This window comes from Acanthaster planci, linkage group LG09 (assembly GCF_054643075.1).
Source record: "Acanthaster planci isolate LZ-2023a linkage group LG09, COTS_SCS, whole genome shotgun sequence".
NCBI lineage: Eukaryota > Metazoa > Echinodermata > Asteroidea > Valvatida > Acanthasteridae > Acanthaster > Acanthaster planci.
The window spans coordinates 5,401,060-5,421,344 of NC_141785.1; the positions used below are offsets into that span (position 1 = coordinate 5,401,060).

General features: G+C 41.3%; 2 protein-coding genes across 4 annotated transcripts in view; one reads left to right on the plus strand and one right to left on the minus strand.

Annotated features, from left to right (window-relative positions):
* dhx37 (DEAH-box helicase 37) overlaps nt 1–20,285 on the minus strand; it is a 50,344-nt gene that overhangs the window by 24,565 nt on the left and 5,494 nt on the right. For 2 of the 3 annotated variants that reach the window (XM_022230583.2, XM_087141393.1), the window contains 7 exons: nt 20,116–20,217; nt 19,543–19,626; nt 19,175–19,304; nt 18,316–18,451; nt 17,013–17,124; nt 16,681–16,875; nt 15,572–15,696 (listed from right to left, as the gene is read on the minus strand). In XM_022230583.2, coding sequence (XP_022086275.2) covers nt 15,572–15,696; nt 16,681–16,875; nt 17,013–17,124; nt 18,316–18,451; nt 19,175–19,304; nt 19,543–19,626; nt 20,116–20,217 — 884 coding nt within the window. The remainder of the gene's footprint in view (nt 1–15,571; nt 15,697–16,680; nt 16,876–17,012; nt 17,125–18,315; nt 18,452–19,174; nt 19,305–19,542; nt 19,627–20,115; nt 20,218–20,285) is intronic. The other variant, XM_022230584.2, reaches the window with a different exon arrangement.
* LOC147798042 (uncharacterized) lies at nt 11,505–12,964 on the plus strand. Its single transcript, XM_087141132.1, has one exon. It carries the CDS (start codon nt 11,627–11,629, stop codon nt 12,962–12,964), a length of 1,338 nt encoding a protein of 445 aa, XP_086997258.1. The 5' UTR covers nt 11,505–11,626.

Sequence of the window (20,285 nt, forward strand, 5' to 3'; positions counted from 1 at the left end):
TGCTGCTACATGTATATGCTGTACACAGCATGTGTAACAGACAGAATCCTGATGGAAACCTCGGTCATGGTACAATGTTTTACAAAATATTACTTGAATTGCAGATTACAGAATGAAGAAATCATTTATGGGCTCAAGACTGCCTCATCTAGAGCTTCTAGAAGTGCAGGATAGGCAGAAAAGCCTTGCAAAGAACAAAATGTTTTCTTGAACATCCTGCATCGGCCCACTCTCCAGACACAGTCGTCATGACACAATCTTCATCATTATCATCTCCACCATCTGGCTCCCATGGAAACCAGTTCAGGTAGGGAGATTCCACTCCATCACTGCTGCATTTCCAGTCACCTTCCTTGTTCAGGTCATTGCAATTGATCCAGACTCGATTCTGTCCTTCCTTCATGATCTGTGTGACAAAGTCATTTTCTTCATCAAATCGTGGGGCTGCCAGAGAACCGCCAATCTCACGGCAGGCAGGTTTGGCCTCAAACCAGTTGAAGTGATCCTTAGTCACCAAGTAGCATGCTCCCCTCCACCATCTCCAACCAGGTTGACATGCAGGCATACCAGTTACACCAACAGCAGGGACACTGCAAAACTCACTGGTAACCAAAGCCATCTTGCAAAGCAGAGCACCAACCAAGAACACTCTTGAGAACATAGCTCCAGAATAAATGCTACTGGAATCAGGAAAAAAACAACCGAGCCAAAACTGATGAGTGCTGTTTGTGCAAGAAAAAAAATGACTTGAAATGTGACTATACACAAAATCTATGTGTTAGCAAGAGAATTTACTGAAAGCAGATGCAGAATAAATGAATCCAAGAAGGGTCAGAAATCCATTTGGCAAGAACTGAATGCTCGTCTGAACTTGCCAGAAGAAAATAAACTGAACAGTGAAGCCTAGAAATTTCGGAGATTCCTCTGACATGAGGGCATGACGGGGTGCCAACCACTGATATCTACTTTCGTTCCAGTCTTTGTCCAATATGATGACGGACAGTATCAATATACCAGGTAAGCCAACCTTAATGAGGAGGAAGTGACCCAGATATGATTGTGTTTAGATGGAAACAGCAGAGAATACTAAGCCAAGGTGAAGTCAACGCCGCTGGTCACGGCCCATCAATATTAACGCATCACTGACAGCATTGTTAGGTAGTGCTTCAAATGTGAATGGCCATTTGGAAAACAGATAGGTACACGTACTATACGTTTATGCAGCACTTTGATTAAAAACACGACAAAGAGAAGATTTTGTTCGATAAGAAGTCTCTGAGTGGAGTGAATAGAATGATGGAAAAGGCTGATTGGCTACTGTGCCTCGCCAAACTACAATCAAATATCGATCCGAAGAAGCTTCTTCATGTAAAAAAAGCCATATCATTGGTTGCATGCAGGCAATTAGAACTGCTTGCTTGTTTTACATAAACTGACTACAATCACTACTGTGGCAACTTGGTCCCATTAAATTCTGTATTTTACTCCTGTATTTTTCTACTGACAATCAATCTTGCCCCAAGGATTCCCTTTTTCTCAAACAGATTCTAGATTTTTTTTCTCTTTCCTCATTGCGAGAAGATCCCTAAAATAATTTATCTCCCCCATAACGAGGTGTTGGCAGTTTCTCTTTGGTTTCTGAATGAGCGTCCAGATTCCGAATTGGCCATGCCATTGAATGGCAGTTGGAACGGACAAAAAGCCTGATGGAGGTTTTAGTCATGTTTAGACGCTGAAGAACTACAATCCTGGACAAATCTCATTGGAACATGCCTCCACCCTCATCCCCTGTCAATGTTGTTTTTCATTGAGTAAGCTGGGCTGAATCTTGGTCCAATAAATGACCGCTACATTGAATGGGGGAGAGGGGGCTCTTTTCACCGCGCTTCCCAGGTGTTTCAGCTACTTTGTTCAGGACTGTAGTCTCTTAAAAGACAGATTGCAGAAATCATTGCCAGATATGTGACTGCCTCATCTAAAAGTGCAAGATTGGCTGAAACGTCTTGCCAAGGGGGAACAGCTTTCTTGAACATTCTGCATCAGCCCATCCTCCAACACGCCTAAAGAGGGTCATCATGGCACAGTTTTCATGATCTTCATAATTGGGCTCATTTTCATCCCAGTTCAGGTAGAGAGATTCCACTCCATCACTGCTGCATTTCCAGTCACCTTCCTTGTCCAGGTCGTTGCAATTGATCCAGATGCGATTCTTTCCCTCTTCTTGCATGATCGCTGAGACAAAAACATTCTCTTCCTCAGAGTGTGGGGCTGCAAGAGAACCTCCCATTTCACGGCAGGCAGCCCTGGCATCAAACCATTTGAAGCGATCCTTAGTAACCAAGGAGCATGCACCTCTCCATGGTCTCCAAACAGAGTGACATGCAGACCGACCAGTAACACCAACAACTGGGGCACTGCAAGACTCACTGGTAACCAAAGCCATCTTGAAATGGCTTGCGCAAAGCAGAGCACCAACCAAGATCCCTGCTGGGAACATACTTTAGTTCCAGAATAATAAATACATCCAAGATTCAGGAAAAGCCAAGATGAGTCAAAACTGACAAATGCCAGAAGAAAATTATTGGTGTGACATAAATGATGACGTCAAATATGACAACGTATAAAAAAACGTGCTGAAAGCACATGCAGCATTAATAAATGAATCCTCAAAGGATCACAAATCCATTTGGCAAGAAGCGGGGACTTGTCGAAATTTGCCAGAAGAAAATAAACTGAGCAATGAATCATAAATCTCCAGACTCCTCTGACATCAGGGCATGATGAGGTACTAACCAGTGACATCTACTTTCCTTCCAGTCTTTGACCAACACAGTGATGGACGGTATCAATATCCCTGTAAGTGTAAGCCAACCTTTTTTGAGGAGGAAATGACCCAGCTAAATTAATATTGCATTTGGATGGAACCAGCAGAGGATAATTCCAAGCCAAGGTACTGTAGGTCAAGGTGGCTGGTCAGGGCCCGTCAATATTAACACAGCACTGAAAACATTGTTATGGGTTGGTATAGAGTTGTTTTGAAAACCAAGGTGCAGATACTGCATTTTGATTAAAAACACAACAAAAGGAGATTTTTTATCACTAGTCTCTGCAAACAGTGAATACGATGAAGCAAAAAGCTGATTGGCTGCTTCACCAAACTACCATTAAATACTGATCTTATTCCTATTACCCATTAAAAAAGCTACAAATGCCACACCGTTGATTGCAAGTAGACAATTAGAACTGCTTGCTTGTTCTGCATCAACTGACTGACAACCAAGCTTGGTTCATACAGACATGTTCAGTAGTTTATACCACAGTCAAAGATGATGTACCTGATGCATTTCAGATTTCAGCTTTTGTGAAGTCTAAGTGAATACCCATGACTTCTGCATGTAGCTACATCAAATCAAAAATTATTTCACAGCATGAGATATACATGTAACTTGCGATGCTCCATGCATCAACTTGCCGCTCAAACTGGAGCCTTTGATTGAATTTTCAATCTCCTTCAATTCCATATTCCATGCCTTTTCCATGCACAGATAAGGATTTTCTTCTCTTTCATCAACAGTAAAAGATTCTGTCATTAACGTCATCTGTCACCCTGGATCAAGGTGTTGCAAGTCTTCGACTGTGAAATCAAGATCTGAATTCCAAAGCCGCGTCACAAACAGTATGTGTAACAGGAAAAATTCCGGATGCACACTAAAGCTATGTTAGAACTCATAAAAACTGTTATTGGCATTGAATAACAGATTTCAGAAATCGTTTGTGACATCCAGACTGCCCATCTAGAGTTTCTAGAAGTGCAGGCTTGGCTTAAAAGCCTTGCAGAGAACAAACTGGTTTCTTGAACAATTGTCATCAACCCACCCTCCGAAGAGAGTCATCATGACACAGTCTTCAACATCTCCACCGTTATGCTCCTCTAGATCTAAAATCCAGTTTAGGTAGAGAGATTCCACTCCATCGTTGCTGCATTTCCAGTCACCTTCCTTGTCCAGGTCATTGCAATCGATCCAGACTCGAGTGTTTCCCTCTTCTTGCATGATCTCTTTGACAAAGTCATTTTCTTCCTCGGATTGTGGGGCAGCGAGAGAGCCACCCATCTCACGACAGGCAGCTCTGGCCTCAAACCAGTCGAATTTATCCTTAGTCACTAAGTAGCATGCTCCTCTCCACCATTTCCAACCAGGGTGACAAGCAGACCCACCGGTTATACCCACAGTGGAGGCACTGCAAGATTCACTCGTAACCAAAGCCATCTTCAAATGGCTAGAGTAAAGCAGAATAGTGACCAAGAACCTTCCTGAAAGCATAGTTCCAGAACAAATGCGTCCAGATTCTTATCGAGTCAAAACTTCACAACTGTTCGGCTGGTATTTTAGAATAAACTACTTCAGACTTGAAGAAACTTTAAACGATGGTTATTTTTCAGTATAAGCCATTCATACATACGTCTGCATTGGCCGCATGTAGCATGCCTTGAGACCTCCAATATATTACGTGTCCATGTACATGTAGGTTGAAGCCAAGGATTCTTCTTTACTCAGGGACTAAACTCTGAAGCATACATGTACCAATCACCAGTTTGACTGAAATGACCAGTTAAACTAATTCAAGGCACTCAGTCTCAGCCAATGGAAATCTGATCCGGACTGAAATACATCCAATTACTGATGCCACTTCAAACCCATCTGAATGGGAACTACCAAGGCCTCGCTGCAATCACGTAAGAAATCTGCTCACTTCTTGCTGTAGCACAGTGTGCCCAAAGTAGATTTTTTTCCCAACCAGACAAATGGCTGCAGACATTTCAATCAATAAAATTTCTACCATCACATTCCAGTCCCTGCCAATATTGCATTTTTCTGATCCTTTTTCTATTGAACACAAAGCCTGAACCTTGGTATTGTGCTAGTCGTTCTGATATCCACGGTCAATGCCACCATGTCAGTCCAATATCTGCTCACATGCATTGCTGATGATTTGACACAAAAGAATTTGCAGGCAGGAAATGCAGCATTTCTAAATGAATCCTTACAGGATCACAAATCCATTTGGCAAGAACCAAGGACTCATCTAAATTTGCAAGAAAAAAAACCAACTGAGCAGTGAATCATAGAAATTTCCAAACTCCTCTGACATGAGGGCAGTATGGAGTACAAACCAGTGATATCTACTTTCGAGTCTTTGACCAAAAAAGTGATGGACAGCACCAATACAAGCCAACCTTAACTGCTTGCTGAGCAATAAATGACCCAGATGAGTTAAGCCTGTGTTCGGACAGAACCAGCACATGAAACATGAAATTTTAAGCCAAGGTAAAGTCAAGGCCTCTGGTCAGGGCCCATCAATATGAACACAGCACTGACAGCATTGTTAGGTAATGTTTCAAATGCACATGATTATTTGGAAAACAGGGCTGTAGGTGCGGTAGTCTGAAAAACTCGCACTCTACAAATAACCTTTTTAAAATTTTGACATGGTTGGGCATGGTAGAGTAAAAGTATGTTCCACAGGCTTTCCATCCCGTTAATCGATTTCACTCAAAGCAGCTCGTGCTCCGAATCAAAATCCTCCCAATTCGCCTCTAAAATGGTCCTTAAACTGTCTGATGCGTCTGGCTTAGGATTAAATGAGAATTGGAGATTCCAATAATGATGGTATAGTTTACTCACATTTGGGAAGAAAAAAAAATTTCCCCATCAAATCGGAAATGCTCTTGTCGTCGAGCTAAAAGTGGCCATCTTGTTCAAATAGTGATTTAAACTGTATATTAATGTCCTAGAGATGATGTCCACTTACATCCAATTACTGAAGCCACTTCAAACCCATCTGAATGGAAACTACCAAGGACACACTGCTTGTTTCACGCAATCACTTAGAGACCGGCTCACTTACATGTATTTTGAAGTGGAGCATGCCCAACTTAGAATTTTTTCCCAACCAGACAAAAAGGTGCAGACATTTCTGCATCCATAGAATTCCTACCGTCACATTCCAGTCCCTGCCAATATTGCAGTTTTCTTATCATTTTCTATTGAACACAAAGCCCGAACCTTGGTATTGTGCTAGTCGTTCTGATATCCACGGTCAATGCAAACATGTCAGTCCGATATTTGCTGGTGAATACACACTAGTACATGTACATGTGTGGCAAGACAAGATTTCAAAAATGAATTTCCAGACACTATCAACACATGCAAAGAATGATACTACGCCCATTGTACAGTATGTACATGTGTACAGCTCCTTGCCATCAAACGTATTGCTTTGATTCAAAGTGCAGATCTCTTTTGACCCAGATTGGCTGTTACTGAAAAGAATTCCGGCATGCACCCTCCATGTACACGTAGCTTCTGTTTACATTTTCTTTCGATTTGAAGATTCCTCCGTCGGCCGTCTCTCTGAAAGAAAGAGTTCACAGTTTCTCTTTGTTTCTGAATCCAAGTTTGAATTCCAAATAAGCAATTCTATGGACAAATCTTGATGGAAACTTGAGTGATGTGAGGATCCTTAAAAATGAAGGAACAGACTATAGAAATCACTTCCTGGCTTCAAGACCGCCTTGACTAGAGCTGGAAGTGGCTGAAAAGCTTTACAAAAAACAAACAGCTTTCTGGAGCATCGCATATCAGCCCACCATCCAGAGGAAGTACATGTAATCATGACACATCACATAAATTTTGATCTTCATGTTTTCTCTTGAATATGCATTAAACTATGAATCCTCAGTCTAATTTTCAATTGCACAGCTGATGTCTATTGGTGCCCACAGGATATCGCCAGATGAGGAGAGATGTGTCACAATGACAAGCTACCGTACATGTACAAGGCAGCTGATGTACAACTCCACACAGCATAAGATGGAAAGATACTTTCTTCACAACTCTAGAAATCAGCCAAGAATCAAATCAACAAGTGAGCTATTTTTCCTTCCCTGGGAAAGATATCCTTTCAATTCCTCCGTTGTCAATTTTTGGCTCATAGACCTCCCACTGGCTGCTCGTCGCCTGATGCAATTCGTTTCCAGGATGCGATCAGCATAAAGGGGGGGGGGCATTCAATCAAGAATATTTCCGAGCAATATTCTGGTGACCACCACATGAATAACATTCCAATTGTCTACCATGCAAATATTTTCAAATCAATTATTAATTTCCTGTTTAACCATGAAAGGCATACAGAGTTATTGCCATGAGTGCCATCGCCAAGGCTGAACCATTGTTATCCAGAAACACTGACTGCAGCACAGCAGAATTCTTGTTTCGAAATGATTTGTGGCCATGGCTTCCAACACAAACCTTCAAACAATCCCTTCCTCAGTTACAGAAACAGGTGCTCCCTTGCATTATTTAAAAATTAATTTCTAGTACCCTAACACATGTATTAATAAGCACATCTTTAAAAGATCTATCGACACTAATTGTTAGATAAACATTTACATGTTTAATTCATTTCCTTTTCCTGCCCACTATTTAATTGTTTTCCAATCTCATTGATTACACTTGTTGCAGATTTCTTTTTGGATTTCAATTAATACTGTGTTACTGATAACTTTCCAAATCCAGACTGGGAAATCTAACATGGGATAAGCAAAGTTTCTGAATGTGGTTTAAGCACATGTAAACAATGAGGCAAGGCCATCATTCAGGACAAAAAAATGCCTGACATCACTTAAGCTCAAAAATTTTCACAGCGCGTGAGTTGGTGTGGATCCACGCCAAAAGAGCCACTCTCCCACGCTTGATTTGATCATTCCAAATGGCACCAATAGGCACCTGTAAGCTTGCACTTCATTTCCTGCAAGTGCTGTTAAAATACATGTACCAATCTGGCTCACTGACTTTGGGGGTGGTTTTTAGTTGAGACTTTCTGAATCAGACTTGAAAAAAGGTGACACAAGGCTGAATAATGTACAATGGTACAGCATGATGATGAAGTGCCACATGTACATGTACTTCAGGGAACCACGCAATGAAATTTTCTTAGAATCATTTTTTGTGCATGTCTGCACTTTTCTTCAATGTATGAAGATTGTATGGTATCTTATTTTGAGTGAGGTTACCTGAAATGTCCACTTTTCAGACATTCAAAATTAACCTAGCATGTTCAGACAAGTGAAGGCACTTTTATCTTGATGTACAATCACAGACATATAAACACATAGATGGGCAGCTCCAATTCAAAACAACGGCGGGGTACCGGAGCCAAGACAGGACCCGACTAAATCCAAAAGCGTGGGCAAATTCACCCCTCGGTATAGGGAAATTACGCAGAGTTGAAGAATTCCAGCCATAACATTCTATTAAGCCATTTTTCGATTGTGAAAAACCCTATGTTTATTTAATCTGGCCAACGCAGATTCGAAAAAGTACTGAAGAAGGTACTCAATTACCAAAAGCTCGGCAGTTACATATTTCAGAGCTCTGATTTTGAACTGAATCTGCTTGCCCTGAAGAAGGTACTCAATTACCAAAAGCTTGGCAGTTACATATTTCAGAGCACTGATTTTGAACTGAATCTGTTAGCCCTGAAGAAGGTACTCAATTACCAAAAGCTCGGCAGTTACATATTTCAGAGCACTGATTTTTAACTGAAAGGGTGGTAGCAAATTCAGCTTGTCATCTCCAACCCATTTTAACTCATCAGACAGTCAATTTTTAATGGCCTAGACAGGTCAAGCAATGAATGTACCAGAACGAACCAGCGACAAAAATGCCATTTTTCAAAATGAAAGGGAAAAACTTTCAAGTCCCTGTCTAGTTTTTTAGAAGTGTAGGGTTGGTTGAGAAGCCTTGCAGAGAATGCGAAGCTCTCTTGAACAAGCGGCATCAGCCCACATTCCGTTGATGGACATCATGGCACAATCTTCCAAAGGGCCACCATTGGGCTCCCAGCGCTGCCAGTTCAGGTAGAGAGATTCCACTCCATCGTTGCTGCATTTCCAGTCACCTTCCCAGTTCAGGTCACTGCAATCCATCCAGACTCGATCCTTGACCTCTTCTTGCATAATCCCTGCGATGAAAGCATTCTCTTCCTCAGATCGTGGGGTGGCCAGAGAGCCTCCCATCTCGCGGCAGGCAGCTCTGGCATCAGACCAGCTGAAGAGATCCTCAGTCACCAAGTAGCATGCTCCCCTCCATGGTCTCCAACCAGGGTGGCATGCAGGTGTACTAGTTATGGCCACAGTTCGGGCACTGCAAGACTCACTGTTAGCCATGACAGAATTCAGAAGAAGACCAAATGCAAGAAGTTTCAAGTACACTTTGATCTTCATACTGGTCGCAGAAATATGCATGACACTGAAAAACCCCAACGTTGATGACTCAAAGGTATAAATGAGTGGGTGGGTGAAGGATCAGAGACCTTGTGAAGTTCTATCAAAGTTGATTCCAAACTGAACATTCACCTCTCCATTCTGTCCAGGAAAACCATTTCAAAGTATTAAACGGTACACAACATCAACCCGGCCATTAAAACGGCAGCAAGTTTACAGAACTTTCCAAATCTAGTTCACCAAATGTAAGGTGAACAAGCACTCAGCAAAGTAGTTGAACAGGAGAGGAATGCACCATGTACATTAAGTACGATCATCCATACTGTGAATATTCTACTGACAAGAGTTGCACACAATTAAAAGGTAAGCTACAATTTCAATTAATGCATACATGTAGGTATGCAAGGCTTCAGTGACCTGGCAAGATGGAGGCGCGTCATCAATAGAAGTTAATATCCAAACCTCTGTAACAAATCAATAATCACTAGAGGACCATAAAATTTGCACATGGCCATCATCAACAGACAAACCAAAAATACTGCCATTTTTTATTGAAAAACTTCTAAACGAGTCTTGGTGGTTTCTTAATTGCAATGAAATGTCCTGAATTGTCTGGCATACACCTCACTGCTCAATTTCAAGGGCATCACAGGCAAGCACAGTCCTACACCTGCATTTTTTTATATTCTCAAGTAACCTTTTATCAATTGCATCAATTGCCTCGCTGGCTCTCTTGCAGCTGGAGATAATTTCCGCCAGAGTTAACACAGCCCTGGTGTAGCAAAAGCAGGCATGGATACTGGCAAGACGATCATGTGTCATACGTCTTTTTGACTCAAAACATTTCACCAGTGACACTGCTTCACTAAAAGCAGAGAGTCAATTTAGCCCTTAATTTTGCAACATGTTTTAAAGGCCCACTCATATATACCTGTACATGTACCCGTTTCTCATAATTGGCATCAAAAGACTCATTTTGAAACTCATTTTTCTTTCAGGATTGTCTTTATTCTTTAAGACATTCAATTTCAGTCCAATAAAAAGCCAAAAAGCCAAAAAACCAAAGCCAAACTGAGTGATTATTGCAGAACTTTCCCTGCATAAGCAAATCAAACACAATGAATTTTGGGCTAAAACCAAGCCTTCTTAGCCAACCGGCATATTTAGAATATTTTAGAACACTGCTGGCATTGTTCTGTTTTTTTTTTCAATTTGGATGGTAAACTCAACTGCCAGGGATCTCATATAGACTATATGTCCATGATGTGAAAATTAAAGTTGTCTTCTAGTGACAAGGGTTGTACGAGGCATTTGGAGTGTCGGCAACACTCCACACCTCATCTTTGACATACTTGTACGTAGCTGCCTAGCAACCGGTCAAATCACTAGATCACTATGTATTTGAATCACAAGAAACAGCAAGGTTTAATTGCTGCTCTTAAGTGTAGGTGGTGTCCGACCCAACCTGACAAATTGAGTCACAAGTAACCAGAACCACTTTGGAGTTGGTGGCCTTTAAAAGAATCTCACACAATGAAAATCGATGGGAACTCTTGAACACTTTTTACCCTAATAACATCCAGTTTTCTCCGGATGCCAAACGGAGTGATACATCACAACAAGGACAAGAACAAGCCAAACCGCGGAAAAACTGGCGTAAGACTCATTTTGTGGGATCCCGTCACATACATGTATTATGTTCTGTGTTAAGTCTCAGATGGCAATCCAAAAATCAAACAGAGCAAACACTATCATAGTTGACGTTGACTTGGTCATTTTGGTCATTATTTATGCAAGAGTAGGAAAGGCTCTATGCAAAAGTGGGAGTCCTTGATGAGAGAGCAATGAAACATAGAAACTGGGATGGCTTTTGAGCAACTAACCTTTGCAGTAAGAGAGTGCTGTCTGAGGGCTGGTTGCCCATGGCAGTGGTTCTCTGGGCCTCAATTAAGCACCGCCTCAGTTCAATCAATCAAGAGCCAGCTGAAGCCACCTTTTAATAAGTGGTCTCTTGATGGATTAGGGATATCGCGACGGGTGAGTGTGGAATTTGGACACTTTTATCTTGCAACCAATCCTGCAGAACTATCCGGTGCTACATTGTTTGAGCTCTGTCTTTTTAAATTTGTGAGTCCAACAAAAACCACAAATTCAGCATCCTTTCAAAAATTGACTGGACTGATCCTGTGCTGTGTTTAAGTCGGCGTAAAGTGGAAAAGCCAGACACTTGATTCCTTGTTTGTGCACTATACCGCGCATGCACGGTGTACATATCAAGTTGAGGACAAATGCAGCAGGCTGCAATAAGGAAACACGAGGCAGGCAGACGGTGGAGAGAGCATGGAAGAATCCGAAGGGGTCTATCTGTCGGCGTTCAGCATTGTCCTACACAGCTTAGTGTTCCTGATCGGATTCCCGGGAAATCTGCTGGTTTTATGCGTCTACTGGTCCAAGCCGGTTAAAACCAGCACTCATGTCCTGATCAACTCGCTTGCCGCCCTGGACCTTGCCACCTGCACGTCATCGGGCATTTTCCTGCTGTGGCTACTGAGAGTAATCCAGGGTGAATTGGCCAGTCACGTTTACTCTCTGTGTACCTTCTTCTTGCTGCTTTCATCAATGCTCATAACGACGGCTGTGGCCTTTGACCGGTTTGAAGCAATCTGCCGCCCCCACAGACGTTTCGTGACACCACGCAGGGCAAGAGCTCTGGTCTGCATCTGCATTGTGATCGCCATACTAATCGCCATCCCATCGTTTGTCCAATTCATGCTATTTTACAACCTCCGTTACGAGTGTACAATCAAGTCACTTCTTCTAATCTTCACGTCGTGCGCATTCTGTTTCGGATGCGTCATTGCAGTGGCGGCGCTCTACGTGAAAATTTACGTGACGGTGCACAAACGGGGAAAAGTTGGTGCGGCCAACGATCAGACGCAGCTCAGCATAGTAACCACAGAACTCAAAGCTTCTTGTAAAATGGCTGCCCCGAACGATGCCGCAAAGACCAGTACTTTGACATCATCATTGCATCGCATTGGCAAAATGGATCATCCTGATGATCAACTCTCACAAGCTCAAAGCCAGTTAGACAGAGGCAAATCTACCAGTGATGCTGCAAACTCAGCATTATCCTTGAAGTCAGCTACAAGTACCGACTCCGAGCCTTTGAGTACAATGACAACAAGAGCAAAAGACACAACGAGACCAAGTCAAAACAACTCCAAAACAGATGCTCCATCCCTACATCAGATCAACAAATTCTGGGAGCAGGCTAGTACCTCTGTAAGAAATCCCATCAATGACAATCTGACACAATCCGAACAAGTAACGGTGGGCCCCAGACTGAAAACACTAACTCGCAAACCCCCCACAAGGACAGTCCAGCCCAAACTGAAAATGATGGCAATGTTGATCATCTCGACGGCAGTATTCTTTGCCACCTGGGTTCCGTTCGTCTGCATCACGACCTGGCTGGACATAGCTACTTGCTACTGGATGCCTTTTTCCCGTCATGCCATAATAGTTGAATGCGTGCTAGCACCTCTTGTACACCTGAACTGCATGGCCAACCCATTTATCTACAGCGTGGCCAATGTCAAATTCAGGAAGAGTTTGGCACTGGTAGTGCGTAAGGTCAGGGCTAAAGTGTGTCCTTGCTGTAACCACAACTACTAGACTAAGGAAAGTAGGGATACAAGGCAAAGGAAAGTCCGCACCACAGGAGACTTGCTACATGTACCAATGTTTTCCCTTTCTAAATGGCATGCCCATATACGGGGAGTGAAAAGCAAGGATATCGACTATTCCATGGAAACGTAAGTCTGCAGGTCATGGGTCACATCAAATTGACACTGACTGGACTTTTTTGTTTCTTGAGACCTTTTAATGATGGTAAATGTGTAAGTTCATTTTTCTACTTCTTGCAAATCTGATTCCGAGTGCGTTTTCAAGATAACAAAAACATAGTCGAAGCATAAAAGGGCTCTGCTGGTAGTCGACGCCTTGCCGGTTTGTCCGTAGTTTGATTAGACAAGTTAATTACCGATTTCTAGCATGAATGAAACAATAAAACCAGTGGTAAGCTGTGGCAATGTACCAGTATATTGCTGTGGTTACCAGGGAAAAATCAATACCATCCAATTCACTCCTTACGCCTGAGTAATAAATGATTACAATGTTAAAAGCTGAAGTACCCTGTGCAGGAAAAAACTGTTTCCAACAAATCGGCTTCAATCAACTTTCAGAAAAAAAAGTAACTTTTAAGTTCCTTGCTTGGTATTATACATCCCGACTTTGTATTATTTGAATTCAGTTCTGGTTCTGATATGCCCCACTTAATCAATGAGTATTGGGTCTGCCCTTTCTATGTTACAGACACATTTTGCCTTTCAGTGACTGGCAAAACTATGGCTAGTGATCAATACAAAAGAAAAGAATTCACTGAGTGTTAGAAACGCTCAACCAGCTGTCAAAGTACCAAATAATAAACCCTACGATACAACCTGATACTCCAGGTGGATGGGAACGCAACCCCTTCAAACAGTTAACAGGGCCAATGTACATTTGGAGGTGAAATTCAACACCACCGTGGGGTGACGAGCAGTCTGCAAATACATGTAGTTGTTTGACCAAGTTCTGGGCCCAAAACATTTCTCCCAACCATGTCAAACCACCATACTCAGAGTACAATGGCAACTGCTTTTTACTGTACCTTGTTGACACACGCTTTTAGTGCCAGCTTTTTGTCCACGTATGATTCAAACAAAGCAGGCCATTAGTTTGACACTCGAGCAAACTTGTTTACTTTTCTCCCTTTTGCTTGGTCAGTCTAGCCTCTGATCCATCAGGTTTTTTTTTTTTGAAAAGTCAACTTTCGGGGTTTGCTTATGACATTTACGCTGATTATTTGAAGAACTCTACCCCCAAAAAGATGTCATCTGTAAAGACTGTCTCCAACATGCGAAGCTAAAGTTCGGAAGAGAGAACTTTCTTTCCTATCTGCAAACTGATGTTTCCAGATCATGGAATAGCCTTTGGGACGTGCTCGAGTGATATCTATATGTAGGTCGTTAAGTGAAAAGGGCCGTCTGTTACAAAGCGTATGGGGAAGTGCCTGGTCATAATGACTTACTGTAGACGACACGAAAAAACCAGTATAATGATAAAGTGGGCTATTGCCATTATTAATCTCAGTCCACTTCACCAACCAACCCACGTCCTGGATCAGTTGAACAAAGAATATGCAAGAAGCAAATTAATGAGCTTTGGTTAAAAAAGTTTGCCTCTTATTATAATTTCCACCCTTCAAGGATGTCATCTCTTCATTCTTTCGCGTCTTAATTTATTTTTGGGGTGTCAGAGCAGGGAAGAGGGTTCAACTCCCAAAATTACCCCTCTGGATTCACGCTTTTCCATCTTAATTATCATGGATGTCACTTGTAATTATACGCAAATTTTTTGGGACAACTGTCAATTACAGCACCCTTTCTTCCTGCGTTCTGCTTCCTACATTAGACGTGCTTAATGGAAACTTATCACGGCAAGCTTTCACGTCAAATTCTGACAGCGGCAACGGGACATACAGCCTCTTCAAAGCTATACAAATTCACTCTCAACTTATTTCATCATTTATAATTGCCTGGGACATGCAATAGTGTAGGCCTACTTGGTAACACAATGTTGGACTGTAACTGCATAAATGTTTTCCTTATACTTGGTTGAAATAAGTCAATACATGTCAAATGAAGAATTTGGTTCTTTGAAGAATTTTGGTTCTCTGAAGAATTTTGGTTCTTTGAAGAATTTTGGGTCTTTGAAGAATTTTGGTTCAACACTAGCTGTTCAGAAAAGTATCTTTTTAACGGTTGTTACAAATTATCATTTGAATCAACTGTATTTGCCAACTTGTCTGAATAAATGTATGTGTTTAAGTGTAGGTACATTTTCAAAAACTGATTTTCAGAAATTTTGAAATTCTTTTTCCCTAGGAAACTCCTTCAAAAATGTGAAAAATATAAATCTCTGTTTCCGACTTAATTACATTGAGAGAAAACAATATTTTGGGAAGTTGACATTGAGAACAAACACACATGTACGAGTTACTAAACTATAATTCATCGCAGACTAACTAAAAAAGCAATGCAGGAAAAACACAAGAAATGACTCATCATGTACAAAATCTGGTAACAAATGTTTGGGTCCCATGAGATTTAGGACAAAATATACAAATGCAAATGATTGTAGGATCATATCGAGCAGAGATTCATGAATGTTGGCACTCACCTGTAGCAATGTCCTGGCTCGGTTCGTCCGGCCCGTCCAGCTCGCTGATTGGCCGAAGCTTTGGACGTCCAAGTGATCTTGAAGGATGAGACACCGGTGACTTTGTCGTAGTACCTTTTCTTGACCTGCAATTGTGAACAGGCCATGAGGAAATATGAGGAACCCAGAAGAACCAAGAGGGATTGCATAAAACCACAACAAATGAAAAGGAACTTGAGGAATCCTGAGGAATAGGGCTGAGTCAAGTCGAATTATTCACTATTTGACCTTCAATTTGATCAAATATCCGAATATTCGGTCGTCCGACAGGCAGATTGTTGATGAACAAACCGTATACAAAGTCAGTTGCAATAATCCACACAATTGTACATTATGATCAATATAATAGCTTTTCACATCTAGGAGTATCTCCAGCCATTATTTAGCAAGATTTAGGCGATGAACAAGACTTCTTGCCCCATTGAAAATTTCTAGTCCTTTTAAATTGTTTAATGAATAATTTAGTAAGATTTCTGTCACTTTTCATTTGAACCTGCTTGAAACAAGCCTGCATATGCAATTTTTCTCATTTAAAAACAAAAGAAAATTTTCCTTTCTTTTCATGAATTTTACATTCGAATATTCAAATTTGAAAAATAATATTCAAATATTCAATAATCAATCAAATATTTGGTATTTCGGATATCCGACACATCCCCATTGAGGAACCAAGATGAATCACAAAGAACAGCACCAATAGGAACCTTACAGAACCACAAGGAACCAAGATTTACCAATAAAAGTGTCAAGTAACTAACAGGAACTAAATGAGTCACAAAGAATTACAACAATCAAAAAGGAATCCCAAGGAACCACAAAGAATTGAGACTGATCAAAAAAACTGTGTCAATTTGGAACTTCGAAGAACTATGAAACAAGAGGAACCAACATTGATCACAAAGACGGACAACAAATCAAAAAGAACCCTGAGGAACTACAAGGAACCAAGAAGGGTAAACCGAAAGGAATCGAGATAAAAGACCAAAAATGCCACTATTAAAGCAAGAGGCACCACTAGGAACAAAATGTGGAACAAAGGCAGAGGAGCCCAGTTAACTCAAGAACCTTACCCTGCCCGTGTCAACGACATACTTGATACCAGGGATCGTCAGGGAGGTCTCAGCAACGTTTGTAGCCACGACACAGAGGCGGGCATCTTCTGGTGGGGCTTGGAAGACCTTAGCCTGTTGATGGGGTGCGAGAAGCGAGTACATGGGCAGGACATACAGAGGAACCCCATCCAAGGCTAGATCCTCCTCGGGTAGCTATGAACAAAAAATACAATGCCATGATGCACGCTTGCTGAAATGCAGCTGGCAAATTTATGACAAGATTTTTTGGAATTGAAAAATACCATGTCATTTTGACAGTATGGCTTCAGTTTGAAATTGATCAAACCTACCATATCATCCTCGGATTCAGGCTCTGCAACCTGGAACTCCGACTCAGAGTGGTTGCCCTCTTCATCTTTCAGTTCGTCAACTTCTTCCTCCTCATACGGCTGAACGGAGTAGCTGTGGGCAGAGAGAGCATATTTCAAACTTCAATTGAATCGCCTTGTGTAAGCTAACAAAGACCATTCCAAAAGCAAACACTGTCCAGCAACCCAAGTCCCATGTACAGCAATAGCTCCCAGGCAACATATCCCACTTTGAACCAACAACCAACCAAGGTCAATTTTGGTGCATATTGAAGGGTTGAGACACTAAAATTTGACCTTATATTTATCAGTCAGCCATACTACATTGAAAGCCACGAAAAAAATTTTGGGGTGGAGCCTAAGAATTAAAATAAATGCAATGAAACAAAACTTGTAACCAATTCATGTCATTTATGCTGATTAATAATGAAAACTTTGTGAATAATTACATTTACATGTTTTAAGTCTCCATTAAAAAAAAACAATATGCAAGTAAGGCATGGATTCCAAAATTGTTTGGCACCACCAAATTAACAGATTATAATGAACACGATAGATTCTTGGTACACAATCCAAAATGGCTTCCCTGTTACAAAACTACTCATATTTTGCTCTCACTGATGTCAAGTAAATTTCACAATTGCTCCAAACCTTTTCCGAGCTCAGATCCACTTTACAGGAAAATAGGGAACCCAAGTGAAACTTCAATATCAAAAAAGCTCGGTCCTTCAACCTCTATCTCCTTGTTAATAATAACTGAATTCCTAACCACAAATTTTCAACTCTCATCTTGGTTTCAGATGAATAACATGAGATTATCTGAATTGGTTTCCCTTCATTAACCCTCCTTTGGTTTTACAGCACAAATATGCACAAGTGCCCCAGGTCACTCTCTTGCATGTTGGTGCAGTGCACAACACAACTGTGCTTCTTTGAGGTGTTTACCAAGTGACCCAAAGAGTAACTTCAGCATAGAAGGGTTAAGTTATTGAAGCAAAAGTCATGCACTACAAAACATAAAAGCAGGGGACCAGTTTTGGGCAATATGCCATGAATGACTCATTGGCCGGTAACTTCTATTTGCTAAAAAATGGGCATCGGAAATCGTCGTTCTTGGAACTAGCCATATGCACACAATTATATCATGATAACATCGATCAAGGTTGACACGTACCATCCCTCATATAGATGCTTCTAATTACTTGGAGTCAATGATTTACAACTCAATTGATGGGGGAGAATTTTCCAGACTTGAATGAGTTCCCTCCTAGCCTGATTATCATACTTATCCAGACTGATCTTGGGCAGTTTCTGCTTCCTGAAGGCCTTCATCGATTCTTCATCTTCTTTCACATTCTCTGCCTCCTCCTCATCAGACACGCCCTCTCCACCTCTCTCTCTCTTCCTAGAGGTCTCTGTTCCTAGAAACACACCCACAACAAATTCCAAGCATCACATCATGTAGAAAGTAATCATTTTAATCTTAGTAGTTCTTAATGGGTGAAGGATAACTCACTGTAGAGTTTTTATGTCACAACTGTTTACAAGATGCAAACCGCCGCATCTCTGCTTACAGAGGGTGTCAAATCTCTAATCTTCTTTCAATATTTCTTCGTGCGTTTATTAATACAGAATGATGCACTCTTTCAGCAAAGTGCCTGTCTGTACCTGCATAAGTACGGCAGAGCCCCTACTCAAAAATAAAATGACATGTAACACATGAGCTCATGGGGTATCAGGTCGAAGGTCACTATGGCCCACACACAAAGGCCTGTGCAGTTTCTTAATATACATGTAGGTTATAACTTGCTGAATGCTTAGCAGAAGAGACTGTGCTTAGCACAGCAAGCAAACAGTGCCCGCACGGAGATGCATAATGTGTGAATATTTCCAATCAGCATGTCACATAAATAAACGTGCTCTTTGTTTCTAACCAATAGACAAAGGTTCTGATAAATGAAAGCTGTGAGCTAGCAGGGAATCAAAATCATTCATGGTTTAAACATAACCTGGTTAAAAGATAACAATTTTTTCTGTTGCTAAGCAAAACAAATTAACATGTAAATTTGTACATAACTCAAACTGCCTGCCAGTATTTTTTTCCTTAACAAATGATTTGGCAAGGATTTGTCTGGTCTACATACCATGGAGGCTGGCTGCCTTGATCTTTTTGTTTCTCGCTCTCAGTTTGCGACACAAGGAGCTGACCTCATTTTGACCCGTCACAAAGACCAAGATGCCACCGGGTGGTAGCGTGCGATGAATCTTCAACACCTGCATATCGATTATTGATTCAATATCAGTATCTAGTCACTGATGCTTGTTGGTGACACATTTGCAGACAACCGAAATAGAACCAAAGGCATGAGCCCCGGAACCAGCGTGTGAACCAACATGCACGTGTACTCCGATCGTGTGCACTAGACTTTCTGACAGAGTTTTTCAACAAACTTTGACAAAATTCGATACCTTCTCATACAAGAGAGAAGTAAGGAAATGGAAGTGGGTTTACCTTTCTTTCTGCCTCTGCCATGTAGTTTTCTACGGGCGTTCGCTTGTTGAAGTGAACGGTGACAGGAAACTGTCTGGACTCAACCTGCACTCAGCCATGATCACAATGGAAAACCACATACAAGGTCAAAGTTCAAAGGTCAATAATAAAGACTGCAGAGCATTTAGACAAACTACACTTCAATTTGGAGTTTATCGTCAGCAAGGTTGTATTGTCTAAAATATTTAAATACTGCAGAGTGCAGCTTTGATGGAGAGAGAATTCATCTTCCTACTGAGCTTCAAAACAACAAATGGCAAGACTATATGTTACTTGGGAAAAAATCCAACACTGTACTAAAATAATGGCACACTTTCTGTGCTTTAACTTTGTACACCAAGCCCACTTGAACAATGGCTGGTCTGCAGGGTCTTATATCCATCAAATTCCTACATAACCTCAAGATGAATTTTAAGCAATTTACGATCATTAGGGCTTCAGTAATGTGCAGTCTAGCATATGGCTACCTGAAATCAATCTGTTATGTGAATATACAATAACATAACAAAGCCGATCATAACAGAATCATCAGACCTTGATGACTGGTGGAGTGGTTTTGAAGAGCCGTTGATTTTCGGTAAAATCCTCCACTCTCAATGTAGCTGACATGATGATCAACTTCATCTTACTTCCTTTCTGTAAAGGAGAAAAAGAGCATTTTTCCAGCGTCTTCACAAAGGGGTTACACATTAAAAAAACATTAT